General features: G+C 43.6%; 2 protein-coding genes and 1 long non-coding RNA gene across 12 annotated transcripts in view; 2 read left to right on the top strand and 1 right to left on the bottom strand.

Annotated features, from left to right (window-relative positions):
* The window catches only part of MOCS1 (molybdenum cofactor synthesis 1), a 32,297-nt gene extending 27,644 nt beyond the window's left edge, over nt 1–4,653 (top strand). For 3 of the 4 annotated variants that reach the window (XM_035108125.3, XM_035108121.3, XM_088666587.1), the window contains exon 11: nt 1,003–4,653. Coding sequence is in view for 2 of the 4 variants with exons in the window: in XM_035108121.3 (XP_034964012.3) it covers nt 1,003–1,883 (881 nt within the window). In the remaining 2 variants the exon portion in view is untranslated. The remainder of the gene's footprint in view (nt 1–1,002) is intronic. The other variant, XR_015949111.1, reaches the window with a different exon arrangement.
* Nucleotides 4,654–4,824: 171 nt separating this feature from the next.
* LOC148686333 (uncharacterized) lies at nt 4,825–12,737 on the top strand. The gene is made up of 3 exons (XR_015949112.1): nt 4,825–4,961; nt 7,048–7,108; nt 12,610–12,737. It is a non-coding gene; the product is annotated as an uncharacterized LOC148686333 (long non-coding RNA).
* A 2,920-nt stretch (nt 12,738–15,657) lies between these two features.
* The window catches only part of DAAM2 (dishevelled associated activator of morphogenesis 2), a 212,942-nt gene continuing 206,178 nt past the window's right edge, over nt 15,658–22,421 (bottom strand). For 4 of the 7 annotated variants that reach the window (XM_035108128.3, XM_088666584.1, XM_035108129.3 and 1 more), the window contains 2 exons: nt 21,652–21,822; nt 15,658–18,595 (listed from right to left, as the gene is read on the bottom strand). In XM_035108128.3, coding sequence (XP_034964019.1) covers nt 18,377–18,595; nt 21,652–21,822 — 390 coding nt within the window. In that variant the 3' untranslated portion in view covers nt 15,658–18,376. The remainder of the gene's footprint in view (nt 18,596–21,651; nt 21,823–22,421) is intronic. The other 3 variants (XM_088666585.1, XM_088666586.1, XM_035108131.3) reach the window with 1 other exon arrangement.

The raw sequence follows: 22,421 nt of genomic DNA, 5'->3' as shown, positions 1-22,421 counted from the left end.
TCTGGCTGAAATTCTGATGGGTGGGGGTACAGGGTTTTTGCTGGACTGAGGGATTTGCTGGACTGATGATCTGCCTTCTGCAGCCTTCACATGTGCCTGTGTTTCCTGAAAACTATGACATCAGCAGCTGAACTTTCCTGTAAATGTAGAAGGACAAAGAGGCTACCCCCCATCCCCCTGACAACCATTCATTAACTTTTTAAAAAAGTGAAGCATTTTTACTTTTAAAGAATTGGTGTGAAAATAATATATAAACTTTTAAGTGGCCAAGGGTTCCCTTGTAAATAGAAGCAGCAAACACATCAGCCTGCCCAGCTGCCTGCACTTCAGCTAAAGCCCAGGGAGGTAACTCCTGCTGTGGAGCTTTTTCAGATTAGGAAGTGCTGGCAGCCAGGGAGACTGCAGGGTGCTGGAGTAAGTGGAAAGGAAAACACAGCTCCTTCAGCCACCTCACAGTAATAAAGTCTGCTCAACCCTGCACTCACAGCTCTAAAGCAGCCATCAAACGAGGCATTAAAATGGAAGCCCATTTTGTGGGGGAAGAAAACTTTTGAGAAATCGAACAGGTTTCTGCACAATGTTACCATGGTGGAGCAGAAAACTCATGGAGTATAATCCTGCTCTGTGATAGAATTTGGCTTTCCGGATTGTTGGATTTCTGCAATTTGAGCCTCAACTGCTTCCAGTGCCCTGCAGGCCAGCACACACCTACTCAGTTTCATGCACCTGAAAGCAGCTGCTCTCTAATAACTGATAATTGGCCTGGCAAATTAAGTAAATTTCATTATCTCGAAGGGTATAAATTCTTCTTCTTCTTCTTCTTCTTCTTCTTCTTCTTCTTCTTCTTCTTCTTCTTCTTCTTCTTCTTCTTCTTCTTTTCTCTCTCTCTCTCTCTCTCTCTCTCTCTCCCTGGTTTATGGGGGGTTATAGAACTCTGTAAAATTCCTAGTAGCTTCTCTCATCCAACAAACTTAACAACCCTGTGTTTTTTTATTTCCCTAGAGGCAGCATCATGGTCGTTCCCACTGCTCCAAGATGCCCTGCAGGACCGAGCTTGTTTAAATGACGGGAGCCACAGAACTGGCCACTGGCTGACTCCAAGAGCAAGTTTATCCAAACAGATGGGGAAGACATTCCAGAAAAATGTCTTTAAAGGACATCATGCTTTGCCAGGAACTTGTTCAACAGGACAGCTTGCAGCAGGAATTCTGCAAGCTCAGCTCTGCAGCCATTGCATTTGCCAAAAGAACTTGAGCTCAACTTTGGCAGCAAAGTGCCTTAGGACAGGAACCTCTCTCCCTCAGCAGGCTTTTCACATGATTAGAGGCATTCACTCTGGAGTGACCAGGAGCGAAGCAGATGAGAAGAACCAGGGACCTCTTCCCACTGGCCAATTTCTTAGTGCCTCCGATCGTCTAACCCACATTGACCAGGAGGGCCGTGCCTCCATGGTGGATGTGGGCAGGAAGCCGGATTCTGAACGGACTGCAGTGGCCAGTGCCGTGGTCCATCTGGGCAAGAAAGCATTTGCCTTGGTGCAACAGAACCAAATGAAAAAGGGGGATGTGCTAGCAGTTGCCCAGATAGCAGGGATTCAGGGAGCCAAGCTGACCAGCCAGTTGATTCCACTGTGCCACAACGTCTCCCTGAGTCTGGTGGACGTCTCCCTGAGTCTAGATGAGAGGAGGCATGCAGTGGTGATTCAGGCTCTGTGCCGCACCTATGGGAAAACTGGTGTGGAAATGGAAGCCTTGACCGCTGCCAGCTTAGCTGCCTTGACCGTCTATGATATGTGCAAAGCAGTTACTCACGACATGGTCATTGAGGAGGTGAAACTGCTCAGCAAGAAAGGAGGGCAAAGAGGAGACTTCCAGAGAGGCTAACATAGGTCTAAAGTTTCCAAACGAAGGCATCACTTACTGGTCATCAAAGGTGTAGCACCTTCACATACTAGGAAGTGGAGATCTAGCTGCTGGGAATTACAAAGCACAACTTGAGCTATCGATCATCTTGCGCTTGGACCGGCAGCTGTTTTAAATGACTTGACTTACCTGTATGAAGCAGACGTCATTCTTCTCATTTGCCTGCCTATGTACTAAATGGGGTCCTTGGCAGTAGTGTGGAAGTTCCCGTCTTCCTAGGGTTTCTTTGGCTTCCTGAAGTGTAGCTGTACTGAGCACCTTAACTCTTCTCAGTGTACAAGGCTACAGTCCCCACTACAGTGGTACCTCGGTTTATGAACACAATTGGTTCCGGAAGTCTGTTCATAAACTGAAGCGTTCATAAACTGAAGCGAACTTTCCCATTGAAAGTAATGGAAAGTGGATTAATCTGTTCCAGACGGTCCGCAGAGTACTTAAACTGAAGCGTTCATAAACTGAAGCGAACTTTCCCATTGAAAGTAATGGAAAGCGGATTAATCCGTTCCAGACGGGTCCGCGGAGTACTCAACCTGAAGCGTACTTAACCCGAAGCATGGGTGTAATTGGTTCCGGAAGTCTGTTCATAAACTGAAGCGTTTATAAACTGAAGCGAACTTTCCCATTGAAAGTAATGGAAAGTGAATTAATCCGTTCCAGATGGGTCCGCGGCGTTCATAAACCGAAAATTCATAAACCGAGGTGTTCATAAACCGAGGTTCCACTGTATTCATGGCTGTCCATCTTTTGGCACTAAAAACATGTGCATAATAAGATTTCCACTGATGTAGAATAATATAATTCAGAACCAGGAATTCAGGCAGAGACCAAAAAAGAAAAAAGGTGATTAGAATTTTCAAGCAAGTGAACAATGATTTTTTAATACTTGGTCCTAACGCTGGAAAATATATACTATTTTTTACCACTTCGGCCAAATAACACTTTGGTACAGTGAGAATAGGCTACATTTCATCCTTGAAAATGGAAAACAGGTGTTTGTCAACTGAGAAAACTGATGCTAAATACTCAAATTAGTTCCAGTAATGCTGTGAGACTCTTGCTTCCAGTGGTGTTGAATGTTAATGGGGCATTTTAATTCTCACAACAGAATTGTGCTGAACACGGCTACCATTTATCTTCCAGTCGTTAAATGTTCTGGAAATAGGTCTCCCTTCATCAAAATTATTATTTTTTAAAGCTATAGGCTTGTTTCTTTTCTGCAAGATACCGGAAGGTATACAATTTCGGGATACACACTCCTTGGTGCCAAAACCAGTCCCTGGGCTACATTTGTCGCCACTCCAAAACGTTTCCATCCTGTTTCTATAGAACCCCCTGGATCACCAAATTCCCCAGGCTCTTCAAGGTAGCGTTCAAGATGATGGAATTCTATGTGAGTAGCACACTAAAATGGCAACAAATATAGGGAAACAGTGTCTGTCAGTTCCCCCACATGGCCGTAAAATTTTATCAGCAGGACTTAATGTTTAAATGCATCCTTCTTACACATACTGACCCCCAACTTCACCACATGCCCCCCTCTCATGTGTGCAGAGCAGTGGGTGCACATTTTTGTCTTTAGGAAAGCAACAATCAACCTGTTTATTTTTATTATTTTTATTTTTTGCGAACTCCTTGACAATTAAACTTCAGAAGTGACATTTTTAAAACTTATAGAATAAAAGCCTGGCTTTGCATTTTTAATACTTCTGCTGGTTTCCCTTTCTTTCTTTCTTTCTTTCTTTCTGGGTTGGTCTGAGGATATATGAAAAAAAATTTCAGTCCTGCAATGTACCTGCTTTTCGTTTTCAGATTGTGTCAGGAATCTCATTCAAAATTTTAAATTGAGTTCTTTGACCTAAGATTGCCGCACCATAAGATAAATGCCTTCCTTGGATGGGGTCTTACAACATCAAAAATCTGCCATATCCACCCGAAATGCCTCCTATACATGTCCCCATAAAAATAATAAAAAGCACAGGAGTACAGCTGGGACTTGTGTAAGGAAGGCATTGGCCTTGGGATGTTAGGAAACTGCTCCAATCTAGTTTAAGTCGATAACAAAAGAGAAGTTTCTCATGTGAGTGTTTCTGCGACTTTTGCACCTTCAGCAATATTTGGCATGCAAGCTAATGTAGATAACACAGTAAACCGAGTTGTACACTCAACTCGGAGACATTAATACTTTCCAAATGTGAAGGAGTTCCTTTCTTTCTTTCTTTTTAAAAATGGAACTATATAAGGTGTACATTTCGGGGGTTTTGCTTTCCACTTGTAAATGCATAGGTGAGATTTCTTTTAAAAGGGCTTGGAAATTAACTTAATCTCACGAATGGAAATCTTGCTGCAAATGCTGGTTCTGAATAAATTTGTGTTACTTTCTGAAAAAACTATCCAATAATTGAAAACAGGGTACCCAGAAGTGGTTTTGTTACAATTGCCCTTGAAGCTTGTCTGTAGGGGAAAGGATGGTGCTTCATGGTTACGGGTTCGGCAAAATGGCCTTTTGATCCATTTTTAAAGGAGGTCATTTTACAAAGTGAGCTGTTAAGCACATTCTTTTGTGTGTGCCATAATCAAGCGCTATATGATTCTTGGATCTATGTACAAGTTTGGTATGTTTTCTAGATAACGGTGCACTTGGGATAAAATGATTCACGCACAGATTTACTGAAGCACTGAGATTTTATCTTATTGCTCTACTACACTTTTAATAAATAACAATTGCAAGCAATGAGAGTATGTGGTCTTCATTATTCAGATATCAGTCTACTTTCTTTATGGATAAAATGTCGAACATTCGGGGGGGGGAGAGTCATTAGGAATGAATGGGAACTTTAATAGAAACGAGATACAAGAAAGTTTAAACTTACCACCACTTTTTTTTATGCAAACAGCTGTGTTAGATTCAGCCGAAAGTTCATCTAGTTCAGTGGCCAACCAAATGTGCCTGGGGGAAGCCCACAAGCGTGCTGTGAGCAACGGCATTCTGTTACTTCCCAGCAACTGGTGTTCAGAAACATGCTGCCTCTGTTACAGAAGGTAATATAAAGCCATCATGACTGCTAGCTATTAATATCCTATTCATTGTTGGTGGCGCTCACTACATCTGATGTCAAATTCCATATCTGAACTATATGCTGTGTGAATAAGTACTTCCTTTTGCCTGGGCTGAATCTCCCACCATTCAGCATCATTGGATCCTGGGATTATGAGAAAGGGCGAGAAACTTCTCTCTATGTGCTTTCTTCACACCATGCCTAATTTCATTGTTTCAAAATGTATTACAGTGGTACCTCAGTTTATGAACACAATTGGTTCCGGAAGTCTGTTCATAAACTGAAGCGAACTTTCCCATTGAAAGTAATGGAAAGTGGATTAATCCGTTCCAGACAGGTCCGCGGAGTACTTAAACTGAAGCGTTCATAAACTGAAACATGGGTGTAATTGGTTCCGGAAGTCTGTTCATAAACTGAAGCGTTCATAAACTGAAGCGAACTTTCCCATTAAAAGTAATGGAAAGAGAATTAATCCGTTCCAGATGGGTCCGCGGCGTTCATAAACCGAAAATTCATAAACCGAGGTGTTCATAAACTGAGGTTCCACTGTACACCATGTCAACAATAAACCAGAACTATCTTCTTGTCCAATAGGCTTGATGTCTAAAACCAGGCAAAATAAATATGAAAGGGGGATTGATGACGTAAGGGGAGGGTTAAATAACAATAGGTGTTCCAATGGGTGAGCTTGGATAGTTGACTTCAAGGCTTGGGATTTGATAAGATACCAGGAATTAAATTCGTGGGATGCATAGAAAAGCACAAGGAAGAGCACAACAGGGTTAACCAGGTTGGTGAGGGCAGAAATTGTAATTTGAAAAGTGCTTATCCCTCAGATTTATGCACACATCCCTAAGCAATGTGTTACTAGTTCTAGGGAATAAGACCGAACATTAGTATGACCGAACCCAAAGGGTGCTCATCAATGGCTCCTCTTCATCCTGGAGAGTAGTGACTAGTGGGGTGCCACAGGGTTCTGTCTTGGGCCCAGTCTTATTCAACATCTTTATCAATGATTTGGATGATGGGCTTGAGGGCATCCTGAGCAAGTTTGCAGACGACACCAAATTGGGAGGGGTGGCTAATACCCCAGAGGACAGGATCACACTTCAAAATGACCTCAACAGATTAGACAACTGGGCCAAAGCAAACAAGATGAATTTTAACAAGGAGAAATGTAAAGTACTACACTTAGGCAAAAGAAATGAAAGGCACAAATACAGGATGGGAGACACCTGGCTTGAGAGCAGTAAATGTGAAAAGGATCTAGGAGTCTTGGTAGACCACAAACTTGACATGAGTCAACAGTGTGATGCAGCAGCTAAAAAAGCCAATGCAATTCTGGGCTGCATCAATAGGAGTATAGCATCTAGATCAAGGGAAGTAATAGTACCACTGTATTCTGCTCTGGTCAGACCTCACCTGGAGTACTGTGTCCAGTTCTGGGCACCACAGTTCAAGAAGGATACAGACAAGCTGGAATGTGTCCAGAGGAGGGCAACCGAAATGGTCAAAGGCCTGGAAACAACGCCTTATGAGGAACGGCTTAGGGAGCTTGAGTATGTTTAGCCTGGAGAAGAGAAGGTTAAGGGGTGATATGATAGCCATGTTCAAATATATAAAAGGATGTCATATAGAGGAGGGAGAAAGATTGTTTTCTGCTGCTCCAGAGAAGCGGACACGGAGCAGAGCAATGGATTCAAACTACAAGAAAGAAGATTCCACCTAAACATTAGGAAGAACTTCCTGACAGTAAGAGCTGTTCGACAGTGGAATTTGCTGCCAAGGAGTGTGGTGGAGGTCTTTAAGCAGAGGCTTGACAGCCATATGTCAAGAATAATTTGGTGGTGTTTCCTGCTTGGCAGGGAGTTGGACTGGATGGCCCTTGTGGTCTCTTCCAACTCTATGATTCTATGAAAAGGGCTGGTAATATTTTTGTGTTGTGCTAATTGTAGCAAGAGGAATAGAGCAAGACACAAAAGGGGTGAAATGATCTATATACTAATGTTCCAATATCTATGACAGTTATTCTTGTTTGATTCTGAAGTAGCTTTCTCCTCCTCTTTCAGGGGTTAAGGACGGTTGGATCAGGGGCGTCAAGATTCCGAGGGCAGCTGCTGACACCATGAGGTAAACAAAATTACAGATTAATTTTAGCTTTGTTGATTAATTAACAAGATAGCTGTTGTGTTTTTCCGAGTTCTCGGGTAGTACGGCTGAGTAAAACCAGACTAGGTAAACGGCCAGATTATTCCTTGAGTATTTTACACGAATGGCACATTTTTATCCTGAAAGTATGTGCTGTTTTTGCTAATGCTTTGGACAGAGTGCCCTGGTTTCCTTTTACAGACCTCCAGGCCAATGTCCTTTACTTCAGGAAAGCAAACAACCCCGCTTCCCCTCAAGATTTAAGCTTCAATAATCTGTGGCTCTGCAGCCAAGTCATGGTACTCAACAGAAATATTAGAAGTTGTAACTGTGTGTGGCATTGGTTGTTGGCACAGATCGAGGGGGAAGGGGAGGGTGTCCGCAGAGTTTTACCGAATGAACATGACTGCGGAGAGGTGATAACTCTTGCTACCCACAAAGTCTCGTGTCTCCTATTCTGGCTGGCAGTTTGAGAGACTCCGTTCTGCCCAGATCTACTCCCAATTGTGGTCAATGGAAAAGGCAGAACGCTGCCAAAGCCTCCATACTTTTGAGTTCACAGAGAATTCAGGCAAAGCTGTAAGAGGCCTGCTGGCACAGAAGGCAAGTGCCTAGACAAACCTTTCCAGTGGTTCAGAAATGTTCTTGACACGCAGCCAAATGTATTGTACTTGCACAGTAATGGGATACGCGAAGAACCTCCCCACAGCAATGAGTAAAAGACACAAAGGACTACACAAATACCCTGTGTTGGTGGTGAGAATGTTGGATTTGGGTTTGGATAAGGGGCACATTTTATTGCGTGTAATTGTGTAGCCTCTGAGGTAACCAACCATTGGTCTTCAGTGGGTGGGTTGTGATGTGACCAATGTGGGGCTACCCGAGAGGACTCTTTCAAATAAAATTAGGAGCTGAGTTCTGCTGAGAGAGGAGACGAGGAGCCCTTATTGAATACATTGTCTTCCTGCCATTCCTTACCTGTTGTTCTAGATGCAGTGGTTGAAGTTGGTCTAAGCCAGGCATCCCCAAACTTCGGCCCTCCAGATGTTTTAGAATACAATTCCCATCATCCCTGACCACTGGTCCTCTTAGCTAGGGATCATGGGAGTTGTAGGCCAAAACATCTGGAGGGCCGCAGTTTGGCGATGCCTGGTCTAAGCACTGGGCCAGATAAGTATTGTGGGGGTGGGGCAAGATTTTGCTACCTTTCCACTATGAACTTTTATGCTTTGTTTGTGATTTGGCCCATTCCCAATATAGTAAGGAAGAGGAGTGTTGGCAATTGCTTTACTATAGGCTTACAATAACATCCAAGATCTCCTAGGGTGGTCCTGGCAGTGCCTCTAGAGTTCATCCTTCTTAGGACAAGGCTAAGGAATCTGTGGCCTTCTGCGTGTTTTTTTTTGTTTGGACTAGATCCGCCATCAGCTCTGACCATTGGCTGTGCAGGAGTATGGCTGATGGGAGTTGGAGCCCAACAACAACTGGAGAGCCATTGCTTCTTCAGCCCTTGGCTTTTTGAAATTAAAATTCTTAAGACTCCTTTGTCAGACAGACTCGATGCGACGTACAAAAATGCAAGAGATGTTTCAAGACAGCAGCAAAAGTAACAGTGCCATAATAGTTGCCAGTGCGAAGCAAGTAGAAGCATTAATTGCACCTAGCCAATAAGGGTAGTGCTGGAAAAACAGCTAAAGAGGAATGGCATGAAAATGCTCCTTCTTAAAACATAGATTGTAGTGCCTCCGCTGGGTTCATTGTTGCGTTTCTTTTCCTGGAGCCTCTGGCAAAAGTGGAGCCAGAAAGTAGGGATGGAAGGAGGTAGCAGCATTGCATTGCTGATGTAGCAGCTGTATAAAGTGGTTCCACGTGAATCGAACCAGAGCCTAACTGGCTGCTGTATCCATTGCCGTGTGGTTCTGGGCAGTGATTTCATATCAACAAACTGTTATTTATTTACTTTAGAACTTGCATTCCATGGAAGAAGATGCTCCAAGATGAGTGAGATGGCTAAAATTAAATGCAGCTGGCAGAAGTGTGGAAGGTAGAGGGAGGGGGTGGGGAGAGATCCCTTTGGTGAAGAGAACAAGCATTGGCCAAAAAAAAAAACACCCACCATTGCTTCTGGGGAAATTCTCTGCTCCAAATTTGGTGGAATTATCTCTTGCCCTTTGCATAACGCTAGAATTTTAAGGACTTGTCTTGGAACAGTCTGTCGTTACTGTAGAAAGCTATCCTTGCAGTACTTTAGGGTGTGATCCTTCTACTTGAGATCATTTTTTAAAAAAATCCAAAGTGGCCAGGTATTTAAAACCCGGGACTTGCAGATGCAAAACATATGCATTGCCACTGAGCCATGGCCCTTCCCTCCCATCTCCCCTTCTCGATAAACAAAGACCTGATTAGCATCTCTCAGATGATGGCAGATTTATCACTGCTACAAAAATAAAAACAGCATCCTAATGACTGCAAGCTTCCTCTCTCCTCTTTTCCAGATGAAATGTTTTGCCAAATCACTCTCTTGGCCACAGAATAGAATGAAGATCCAAATTCTGTATGACAGAAGCTCAAATCCCGTGCATGGAGTTGGGGGAATCTGCTTTATTTGCGTAATTGATTCTAGTTGATGTATTTTAGTGTGGCAGATGAGAAATGTTGTTTAACAACTGTATGAGAGACACCGTGGTGGAGTGGGTAGTGGCAAACTAGGACCCCAAGTTCAAATTCCAGTCAGACCTGAAGCTCCTTGAATGACTGGCCGAAGGTTGCTATATCCCTGCTTAATTTACCCCACAGGTTTGTTGTGGGGATAATGGGGAGGGGTATAACTACCTGTTACCCTACGGCATCCTAGAAGGAAATGATAGGCTAAAATGCCCTTTTACAAGTGATGGTGAGGGAGATCATTCACCGTTTGGGAGATAGGTGCCATCTATATTCTAATGAAGCCCATTCAGGGACTTCACTGAAGAGACGTGAGTGGTTGTCTGAAATCTGTGATTGGTTGGATAAATGCTGTCAAACTGAAGCTCAATGCAGATATAATGGATGTGTTAGTAATGGGTGTTCAATACACCTGGGAAGAAGTCAAAGGTTGTTCAGTGCTTTTTTTTTCTAAAAAAATGTTTAGGGGTACTCTCATTTTCCTACTCCTATTAAAATACTGCCCCTCAATGAGGCCAAAACTAGATTCACAAAATGTTTAGCGGTATGCGTACCCCCAGAAAAAAAAAGCACTGCTTGGAAGCATTCCTGTATCCACCTGTGGGCTGTTGTCCATCTTACATGCTGTGCACACTGATAAATTCACAGGAGAACAAGGAGCCAGTCGCACTGACACATGCAAGCTCTACTCACCTTTCCATTGGAGTATTGTAATGTGTGTTTTCAAAAGGTGTTTGGGGAATTTTGCTTGTGTGAAATGCAGCATCGAGACTCTAGAAGGGCTTGGAATGGAGAATCTGGTCCTCCGTAATATTTTCATGTGAAGATTTAAACAGCAGGGAAACAATATTTATTTATGTGGCTGATAAGCAAGTTGCTTAAAAACAAAAATCAGGCAAAGGGGCTTATAAAGAAATCTTCCAGTTGGAAGAGCGAATTTTCATTGAGAAGCAAACTTAAGTTTTCTTCAGAACCTTTCATTTGTCTTTGTCTTGACGGAACATCTGGTTTGATCTGCCTCATTCCTTCTGATGTAGCATAGTCTGTATGATGATGGACTAGTCCAGGAATGAGGAACCTGTAGTTGTCCAGATGTTTCTGGGCTTCACATCATATCAGCCCCAACCAGCCATGGTCAATGGTTAGGGCTGATGGGAGCTGAAGTCCAGTAACAACTGGTGGGCACAGGTTCCCCCAGCCCTTGGCTATTCTGGAAGGAAGAGGGTGTTGTCTGCAGACATCCAAGGCCACCATCTTCCAGAGGTTAAGCAGGGATTGCACTGGATAGGAGACCTCTGGGGTACTTTGGATTCCATGATGGAAGGAAGATGGAATGTGAATGTAATAAACAAATTTGGATATGAACAGTAGAGGTTTGGATGGGATCACTGACAAATTCCTTTCAGGTCTATCAATCTGTGATTCAGACGCTATTATTTTTAGATAATCTCTCCTTCTGGGGTTCTAACAGGGCTGGAATGAATGTTCACCATATGTAAGTTTTGTCTGCCTTTTCTCCCATGGGAAAACCCTGGCCCATTTCACTTTTACACTGTGAAGCTTGTTTGATCGCCTACCTTCCCTTTGCACAATTTGGATCTAGGTGTTTCTGGTTTGAGATAAAACCCAGACAGCTCAAATGGCTTCTGTGCCAGATTGAATCCCCCAGCTTCTCCTGCTATAGTCCCATCCCTTTTTTCTTGCGGGATGGGGGAAGATTAATGGAGAACAGATAGGAGTTGGCAGCATCCTCACCAAGAAAGAAGCTTGTTTATGAATGAGATTAAGATTGCCGGTTTGGAGTTTCTCCTTTTCACCCCATAGCAATGCTGGGACGTGCTTTGTCTGACTCCCACTACCCAGACTTGGCAAGAAATGATTGGACTAGCCAAGGGGAATGCAGTCAGCTGTGGTTGAAACCCCAGACTGCTCCATTTGGAGAGCAGTACTTGTGGTGAGCTGGTGCTTATTGAGAAGTTTCATTTTTGTTTCTGCTGAAGAGTAGAAAGGAGACCAGGATATGTTGCTCCAGACTCAAGATATGACTGTTAAGGAGCTGGAAAACCCATAAGGAATTAGATGCTGTTCCAGCTTGCTAGGGGCATTCTTTGAGTAGCCATTTTGTGAACTTTCTGAGTGGTTTCCATAGCCAGCTGTGGTATTGTAGAACATGACAATAGTGAAGAGAGCAGCATTGGTGAGGGCAGAGAGAAATGGTTGGACGTTCGTAGGTTGTCTGAAAGAACCCGAGTCCTAAGGCTCCTTCCTCAACTGTCATCAAGCAGCAGCCAGCTATTGCATTTTGAACAAATACCTACATACATCCTTTTCTTACTATCAAGAAAACACTTTTCTACATTGGCAGCTGTTGGCTTTGCCCAGTAGCTTGTTGGTTAGGAAGTGCTTTAGAAGAAAAATGTTCTACTTGCCCATGGACATGGTCATTAACTGCAGTGGTCTTACTTGTTTTGTGTATAAATGTGGCTGTACAACAAGACATATGAAGCACAGGGGGCAGGAGGAGAAACTCTTCAATCTATGGAAAACAGAGCAAGCCTTTTATGATTAGTTGTGATGTAGTTGTGTTGACTCTGGTCCATGGGGTTACGAAGAGTCGGACACGACTAAACCACTAAACAACAAAGTTGTGTTGACTTCCAGGTGGATTTGTGGTGGGGCTGGTTTGTGTGGTGCTTTGATTTCATTTGGTTTGTATTGCTTTGGGGTGAAACCAGTAATAAATCAGCAAGAGTCCATCTAACAACAGAATGGACACCATGGGCCTGTGATTTCCCCCTCATTCTTTACATCCTTCACAGGCCTGCAGAATCTGCTCTGCAAGATTGGGGATTCCCCAGAGCAAGCTGGAGAACTTAGAGGAAGAAAGCAAGGGTGTTCCACTCTGTGAGTTGAAATCAACATGCATGGCATTCAATTTTGTAAGCTCTATTGTAAAATGTGGAATAGAAATTAATGGTGATGATTATGATACAATTAGTGTTGAAGTTGCGAAACATCATTCTTTGATGGTGTCATACTTTTTCATATGTAATTCATTTGGCGTGAGGTGTTTAATGTTTCATTATGTTTTTACACAAGCTGCCCAGCCAGATGAGATGTGAATAATAATAATAATAGCACGATCCTACTTGCTGCATTGATGATGTAGACTTTAGCACGGGTAGGGACTGAATCAGTCCAATCTTAAGGTGTTGCTGTGAAAGGAAGAATATAATAATGCTTGTTTTAGTGAACATTAATAGAGTTTATTGCTTAAATTTGTTTGGCTCACCGAACAAAATAACTCAGTGGAATAAAATAGGGGCAATATATCTTTAATTTTTTTTTTAGTATTACATTATATTCTTATAAAAAGGTGCAGATAAAAAGGATGCTACAGGTTTTGTACATTTAATTTCATTTAAACTGACCAACAAATGAGGAGACACCAAAGCATTAGAGGAGCAAGATGAAAACATGCAAGCACACACAGTTTTTGGGCAGGGGCACTTGCCAGGTTGATATACAAGATGGTGTAAGGCAGATTAGTTACCTCTTAAAATGGTAGAATTCCTCCCTTTACAAATGAAAATTCTGAGCTAGAATAGTGGTGGCAACCTAACTTATATTACTGGTTTTGATTAGTCAAACCAGAATAACATATTTCAGTAGTGGGGAACATGCAGCCCTCCAGATGATGTTGGCCTTCCATAAGCCCCAGCCAGCATGGCCCAGGGGTCAAGGATGATGGTAATTGTAGTCTAACAACATCTGGATGGTCACAGCTCCCTCGCCCTTGATGTAGCTGGCTGGCTGTGTTCATGGAACTAGCCCTTGAGCCAGGGACATTGTTGCATAGAAGATAAGGAAAACAGAAGGTGCACATCTTCATTCTACTGGGGGGGGGACCAGATGCATAGACTTTGCAGATACACCTGGAGGCACCCGCTTCCCTTGTTTAACGCTGCTGCCCATTCTACAGCTCAGCTTTGTGATGCAAAAACACACAAGGGCACTGAGAAATGTCTATGCGTGCTGGGCCGGCAGTGGCATATACTTTGGACTTCATTTGTGTTATGGTTGCCCAAAAAGGTTGTTTGCTGTTGAGATGGAGAATCTGTGGTCCTCCAACTGTTATTGGACCACAACTCCCTTTGTCCCTGACCACTGGCTAAGGCTGTTCCTCATTCTTCTGCAACACGTGTGGTGCAGGGAGAGCCTCCTGAGCTTGACATCTTTCCTTCAATGGAAGCCCGGCCCACTCACCCATCCTGCTTGAGTTGTGCCAAGTATGGAACTCTGCTTGCTCCAAATATACTGGTGCAGTCTCAATAGTCATGGCTGCAATGCGGTGTATACACAAAAATAGCAAACTAAAATAAGGCGAAATAAATAGAGGTGTGGCATTTACAGGGTTCCCCTAAAAACATTCCTAAAATTGTATTTTTTAATTATTAGAACATTAAAAAAAACCAGAACTGCATACATCATGTACATAACAGAACTGTACAACCGATCTCCTGTCCCTTCATGGAAACATATAAGATATAAACCTATTTCAATGGCTTTTGGGCTATACCTTGGGGGAGGGGGACAGAAAGAAAAAGGTCTGCCCAAAGAAGTTGAGGGGGGCATGGAGAGCCACAGCTCTTCTGCAGAACAATAGCTTTGCTCTCCTTCACTTTGTTAAACATAATACTTCTAAAAGACCTGCAAATATCGTATTCCAAATTAGAAATATCTCATTAAGCCCTTGCCATGCCCCCACCCCCCACCCCCGCAGATTCTGGGATGAGCGGACTCAAACTTTGGTTTTTATTACCCCTTGCAAAACTTGGAATGCTTTTTCCCTGGGAAATGCTCCATTGGCTGGAAGGAGATGAACCATTTGGATCTAACCAACAGAGGAGACTTCTAAACCTGAATTGCTACTGTATTGCCATCGCTGTTAACTGGCGATGTATTTGGATTAGCACGCCCACCTGGGTTAGGAACACATACCGGGTAGCCCAGTCCTAACATCATTGACACACTTTGCAACCAAAGTCTACAGAAGACGGTATGTTGTTGTAGGTTTTCTATTTGTTGTCAACCACAAACAACAGTGATGATGCATAAGTATTAGGAAAAGTTGAAGAGCTAGATTTGAGAAGATGCAAAGTCCAGCTGCAGTCATTAAAGCACTCTGGGATTTTGTGTTTTCAAGCATTCTCTTGATCTGACTTCCCCAAACTTGTGCCTCCCCATTGTTTTATACTACAACGTGCAGGAGCCCCAGCAGCACTGGCTGTAGCTGCTGGGAATTATAGTCTAAAGGGAGTTATAGTCTCCAGGTGCTGTTGGACTACAACTCTCATCATCCCTGAGCACTGGTCCTGCAGCCCGACTAAAGAACTTGCAACTTATTTTTCAGAGGGGAAAAATGCTTTGGATTTAAGCTGATTCAGGTCTAATGCATGTGCTTTTATTCATTTTTAAGTGATTGCTGCATGCCACCTGCTGCTGCCTGTCACCAGGTAAGCTTCCTTGCCACCCAAAATGGAGGGGGTGCGTGCCCCCTCTGAAATGGGACACTGACAGAGAGAGCCACCAGCAGGCTCCAGCCTGGCCCTCCTCCAATGCATAACCAGAAAGAATGGGTGTTATGGTAATGGCATCAGCATAAGACTAAACCACATCAACAGAAACATAGATCAGATTATTCTCTTTTTTCGCATTCAGGGTGAGGGTCACAGATGAATCTAAGCTGGTGAATTGGGATTTATCCTTTGTAATTAATCTCTCTGCAGGCCTTAAAGTCTTTAGAAACTAAGCAAGTGGGGAAAGACAGTGCTGAAAGAAAACAAATGTTTATATTCTGGGGGGGGTGTTATCTTGGGCTTCTCTGCAAACTAAACTAATTTGTCTCCCCCTATGGCACATAAACGGCGTTTCCGTGCACTGCTCTGGTTCGCCAGAAGTGGCTAGTCATGCTGGCCACATGACCCGGAAGCTGTCTGCGGACTAACGCCGGCTCCCTCGGCCTATAGAGCAAGATGACTGGACCTAATGGTCAGGGGTACCTTTACCTTTACCTTTATGGCACATATAGCTTAAGTCTCAACATTGTGTCCACAATACATACAGTATTATCACAGTACTACATCTCCACTACAGAGCTCAGCAAGAAGCTTGAGATAGCAATAACATTTTCTTTTAAAAGTGTCTATTTCATCAACTTTGGAGGTGGGGCGAATACCCCCAAAAGTATGAGTTTGTAAAATCCCCCCACCCCAAAAGAAAAGTTTTTAGAAAGAACTTTTTTAAAAAAAGTGCTTGGGTCTATTTGCAGTGGGTTTGTTTCAAAAAAAGAGAGGCCCTTCAAAACAGGGAGGAATAGTAAAGAAGAGAGCACATTGCATCCAGCCCTTGTAAGATTAACCGGCTCTTCACTGTCTGTGTCAAAGCAGAAGTGCTGGATTCTGGAATGTCATGAACAGAGAAATTCAGAAATTCACTACATTAAAATAAGGCAGCTTCTCTCTCTTCTGCATGTTCCTAGATATCTGATTTAGTGTTCCTGATGTTCTGACCAACAACCTCCCTCTACAATTTTCTAATGTGGTTTGCATAGAATACTGATCAGGCAGTGCTCAAGATGCAGACATCGTCTGCTCTACAAACTCAAGGTTAAGCTTGAAATTAAATAACACTTTGATACAAACAAAAAGCAGGTGATAAGGGGGAAGCAATCCTATGCTTCTTGGGAGGGTGGCTGAGGCCCACGGGTCAGCAGAGACGGAGGTCTACTGTGTGGCCACAGAAATTGCATAATGGCTCCCCACTGGCAGTGGGGGCAAGAGCAGGGCGTTATGGCGGAGGTCGCAGTTTGGAGGTGGGGAAGGTCAAAAGACAGGGAGGAAAGCTGCCCCTCACTTTCCACCCTGGCTGCAGTGAACCTGCAGAGCGCCAGATGTGGTGGTTCTTCCACAGCTTCTCCCACCCACAAAGAGGTCATAGGATTGCTCTGTAAAGTGACAATTTGAGCCTCTTGGGAATCCCAAAGAGTCCCAAGGACTTCTCACTCACAGATGACACATTCATTTCCAGAAATGGGCATGACCATCTATCGCTAGGCTTAACACCCAGCTCTTTCTCGCCTCTTTTTCCTATGCTCACTTGAGGGAAGATGGCAGCCTGTTCACCTCTTTAAGATAAATACGGACTCTAACGCTATATGCTTCTATTGCCATACAGCCATATAGGTACAATGAAACAGGAAGATATTAGTATGCTCCCTCTCGCTGTTCTGGCTGTGCATGTTAGATAGTTTCCACTGTGGAACAACTAATTATTTTTGGATTAATTACATGTGCTCTTTTCGAAGTCCACTGGGGTAAGCCACCTTTGAGTCTACCATTACTCCCTTCCAGATGGAAAAGTCCTCAAACACCCCAGCGATTTACTGATGCAGTGTGTTGTTGTTGTTGTTGTTGTTGTTATTATTTACTACTACTACTATTAAAATTGTGCAGCCCTTTCTGGGAGTCCTGGGGCTTCCGAGAAGGCCAGCCTGTTAAAGTGTAAGCTCCAGTTCATCCCAGTAGAGTTATGGCTGCCAACACAAAGAGGATTCCCATTTCCAACCATCAGACAAACTCCATTTGTCTGGGTTTAAAAAAAGGAAAAAATATCCTACCTCTGCCAGTCCCAATAACCATTTTTATTGTGCTAACAAAATGATGTAGATTTACACCTGTGAACATTCTTATTTGCCACCCTTTCCCTACCACATTGCTCAGCAATGACAACTGAACTGGCTCGAAACCCATTGCGGTTGCTCTTCCGAGTGTGGTTCATCCTTCCCTCATTCTTTCTCATGGCTGGGCACATCCTTGAAGACTCAATATCCATGCTTCCTGAAAAAAACAAGGAGTGTCGCAAACAGTCTGTGTCTGTCTTCTTCGGATGAGCAGTTCCATCTACTTCCGCTGACGCAGCATCACTTGCTTTGCTTTATATGATATAGGCCACTAAGTAACATTTCTCCAGATTGAAAAACATCATTCAGGCTTCGACCAATGGCCTTTTGTAAATCCAGGGGAAGAGCAGAGCTGCAGCGCTGTAGAACCACTCCACAACAGATGCCTAGGATGGGCAGGAGGGTTCAGCAAACCAACCTGAAAATGTATTGTTAATTTTCTCAGATAGATGGAGAACTTTTTTTTTAAGTGTACACTTTGGCACAGAGCAAACCATAGTCTCTCTCTCTCCCCATAACTAATCGGCACAGAAGGCCCAATGGTTTGTGTTCCGCCACTGGGACCTGGGGGAACTTGGGAGGGGAAATGTCAAGAAGCAAACTCGTCCACCAAACAAATCCCTTGGGCTGTAGAGAGGCACTTTTATAACCATTCCAGATTATATGGCTATGGAAGAGAGCAAGATGGGAAGGCCCGTTCATCCTGGAAACAGTAAACAAAGCCACCAGATAGACAAGTCTCCTGGGCAAAGATATTGGCCAGCCTCCGCCATCTTGTTTGACTCGTTTGTTGTGGCAATAAGTCTTTGTTTTGTCCTTTCCTTTCCTTTGTGCTTCCTCCTCCTTTAATAATTGAGCTTTGTCACTGCCCGTTCCCGGCTCGTCTCCAAGTTTTGGTTCCCTGAACGCTTGCGGTTGCGCTTGAGCTTTGATAAGTCCTTGTCAAAGACCTCGCCGGACCTCAGAGCAGACACAAGATCATCGAACTCTCCCCCTCCCTCCTCAGAGACGCTGCCAGCCTTTGCTTTCTTCTGCCGCCGCTCCTTTTCTCTCTGCTCTTTTAGCTGTTGAGGGAGAAACAGACATATATACATGGATTTAAACTTGACAGGGAATGTATTTTAAAAAATGTATTGCTGAAGTCACTAACAGAGATATTTACACCTTGTATAAAACTGCGGGAGGCAGTGCAAGACAGGAGTGCCTGGCGTGCTATGGTCCATGGGGTCACGAAGAGTCGGACACGACTAAACGACTAAACAACATAAAAGCTCTATAGAATTTGATGTTTCTTGAACCACAAACCATATAAATTTTTTTTTTGGGGGGGGCTAGGCATTCCCATTAGATTGGACTCTTTCATTCTTGCTTTTAATGATATTGTTTTAGTTAGGAAATCTATATGCCGCACCTTATCAAATCAGAAGGTGGTTTATGACATAACAAGCAACATAATGTACATGCATACATAATATCCATTATGGATTTTATGGGCATCCTACTGTTTATTTTAATTTTGTATCTGTTTTTCATGTTCTTATGCTGCAGTTTTCTATATCAATTTAGGAGATTTTAGGATACTAAGTGGTTTATAAATGCTTTTATATTAAAAAAACTTCAAAAGTAAAAAGTTTGGGGCTTTTTGTGGCGGGAGGTGAGTAAGGAAGCACATGATAGAGGTGTATATGAATTTATGCTAGTAAGAGAAAGTGGAGATGGGGAGTTTCCCCTCCCTCTCACAACCCTAGAAACCATGTTCATCCAATGAAGCTGCATGTGGGAAGGTGAAGGACACACGAGAGGAAGTACTTCTTCACACAGATCGAGTTACAGGTAGGTAGCTGTGTTGGTCTGCCGTAGTCAAAACAAAATAAAAAAAATTCCTTCCCGAAGCACCTTAGAGACCAACTAAGTTTGTTATTGGTATGAGCTTTCATGTGCATGCACACTTCAAGCACAGGTAGACAATAAAACTCACTCCTACTAGACGTACTGATAGACATCAACTTAGCTTTAAAGGGGGGGATAGCTTTAGAGGAATTCTGGGAAGATAAAGCTATCAGTACCTACTAGTAATGAAGGCTATATATTGATTTTGGGATTCTACTGCCATGGACCATGTTTACGATTTTGCATAACTGATTTTTAGAATGTAATCTCTATTATTTTGCTTGGTTGGTCACTCTGACAGCTTTTACAAAACTGAAGGTGCAGAAATTCTTCAGTAATATTTTTTTTTTAATGAAGTGGCAGCCCAGGACATCGTCCCCATGAGTTCAGAAAGCAAGGGGGCATTCCTTTAAGGCCAAATCAAAAAATAAAAATGAGCATGGAATTGGAGAAAACCCCTTTGAAAGAGAATGTTCTGGCTGGAAGCCACGATCCACTTATGTGTCAATTTTATAAAAGCCAGTGTGACAACTCGTGAATAAAAGAGCAGTGATTGTGAAAGTCGCTTTGGGGGTCATGTGACTCTTGCTGATGAAAACATAAGCATTGAAGCAGGACCTTATACCTCAAATCCAGGCCATCCCTGTGTGATTGAATGTTTGGGAGGAAGAGACAGAGAGAGAAATGCATTCCTCCTCCCACCCACACAGGAAGTGGGTGTCAAAACATGACCCTGACTGTATTTGAACTCGGTAGATAACACCCCACTGATTTCACTGGAGTCAGGAATATATCCCAAGTTGTGACCCAGAAACCCCAGGGCTTCTTTTTTGCCCTGGCCACACACAGTCCTTCTGTCCCCCCACTGTTCCCCTCCTAAATTCCAGTACTGATGACCTGCCAGTGCCTCTCATTCCTAGAAATCAAGGGTCTGCCCTCTCCTCCCATTCTGGTTGTGTGTTGGACAGTCTGCCTTTCAACACTTCTAAAACTGTTCCTTATTGTTGTTTCACACTTATGGGCTCATGACATTTTAAACCACACACAACTGCATACTAATTCACTGGAAAAGAGTTTCTTCAAAATAGACCTACATCCCCACATCGACCCCACCCCACCCCACCAAGCTCATTTAAGCTGGAGAAAACAAGGGTGTTTTCACAGGGGGCTCGGAAAAGCAGACCTCATTCTTAGCAAGGCTGGAGTGACCAACACTGCTAGGGTTAAAGTGCTGGCAACATGAAACGAGGCAGAAGAATGCTGAGGAACGGTTCTCAGGCTTGGGAAAGCTGTAAGGTTAGGAGAGGGAGGTCAGTTCACATGAACCCCCGGGGATCCAAGCATTAGCACTCTAGCAGCAGAATCAGCAAAGGGAATGAATTGGAGCATTACACAGCTGAGGGAATCATCTTTACCAAACCAAAAGGCAGCGTGCAATAGCTCTTGGAAGACCTCAAGTAAGAAATCAATTGCATGGCAGGTGTCTTCTTGCATAAGGTAACAGACAACAGTCTGCCCCAGCTCTATGCCTGGAGATCCGTAATTGGACTTCTCATATTTTTACATTTTGACCAGCAGGAATGGGGGGGGGGGAGAGTGGTTGAGTGCTAGAACCACAGGGTTGGTGTTGTGCCAGATTCTATTTCTGGTGTCAAGGGTTGAAGGACTGGACTCAGGAGAGGTCAAATGCATAGCTGCCAAGTTATCCCTTATTTTAAGGGATTTTCCCTTATGCTGAATAGGCTTCCTCGTGAGAAAAGGGAAAACTTGGCAGCTATGGTCAAATGGGAAATCATGAATTGCTGCTCTGTTTGCAACTTATCACTCTCCATGCTTCCTATGGCAAACAGTGGAACCTTCCCTTGGTATTTATCACTGTTTCTCATTGGAAACTGCCAGTATTTTCATTCTTGTCTGTACGGCACAGTGTGCATTGTCTCTTATTAGCATGTAGACATTGTGGTACTGAAAGGTGGGCGAGAGGGACAGATTATTACCACACAGAGCACATGGGACCAAAAGCATGAAAACGAGAGGCCAACAGGCAGGCAGGATATGAGCTCAGATGGGACAATGGTGCAGGACAGCTGGCCGCACTGTGTGTGGGAGTGCAGAGGGAAGACATGTCCCTCTGCACACATTGTCCTCAGACGTGTCCCAAGATGCTTGGAAAAACAACTTCCCAGAAGAAAGCTCTCTTTTTGCTCCAACACACTTGAGTCCTCCTCACCATGGCTTCCATGCGTGCCCTCCGCTCCTCCTCCTCTTTCTTCTTCCTCATATTCTCCAGATCTTGTTTGGCTTCTGTGAAGGACTGCAGGAAGGTGTCAAAGATGCCAAAAAACTCATCTGGCTGCATCCTACCCTCATGCTCTCCAAAGTGCTTCAGCGCCTTGGCGTACTGTCAGAGAAAGGAAGAAAGATTTTTTTATTTATTTTAAAAAACCACAGACAGATTGCAATTAGAACAGGAAAGAAAAGGCACAAGTGTGTTATGAAGTGAAATGCGCGCCCCCCCCTTATTTTTATTGCTAGTGAAAATTCCCATGGGTGCCTAGCAAACCAAGGGATTGGGTTTGTCATTTTAATGGTCCTTTTGCCTCACCAGTCTGGAGAGCTGGGCTAGCGAAGTCTAGGGCAGGCCACACAATAAGCATGAAGCAGCTAAGGCTGCAGTTCTCGTTATTCATGAGGCCATCTTGAGACACAATAAAGCGGCTGCCGGTATCTGCCAGGCACCATGCTGCATTGCTTATTTGGTGTAATGAGCGAGCGAGCCAGAACTGGTGGCAACATTTCTCCTAGTACAAGCAAACGGGTGCCAGAAGGAGTTGGGAATAAGCTTTGACTTGAATGTAAGAATTTGTTACTGAAGCTGACAGTTGTGAGGCTTGAGCAGTGGTTTGTGCACTCTTACACACACTCTCTCACACACACTCATATGGCAACAACAAAGCAGGTCATCAGGTACATCAACACCTTAGGTATAAATTCAAATCT

This window comes from Zootoca vivipara, chromosome 3 (assembly GCF_965207765.1).
Source record: "Zootoca vivipara chromosome 3, rZooViv2.hap1.1, whole genome shotgun sequence".
NCBI lineage: Eukaryota > Metazoa > Chordata > Lepidosauria > Squamata > Lacertidae > Zootoca > Zootoca vivipara.
Note: the sequence above shows the minus strand (reverse complement) of the source record. Positions and strands in the feature narration are given on the sequence as shown.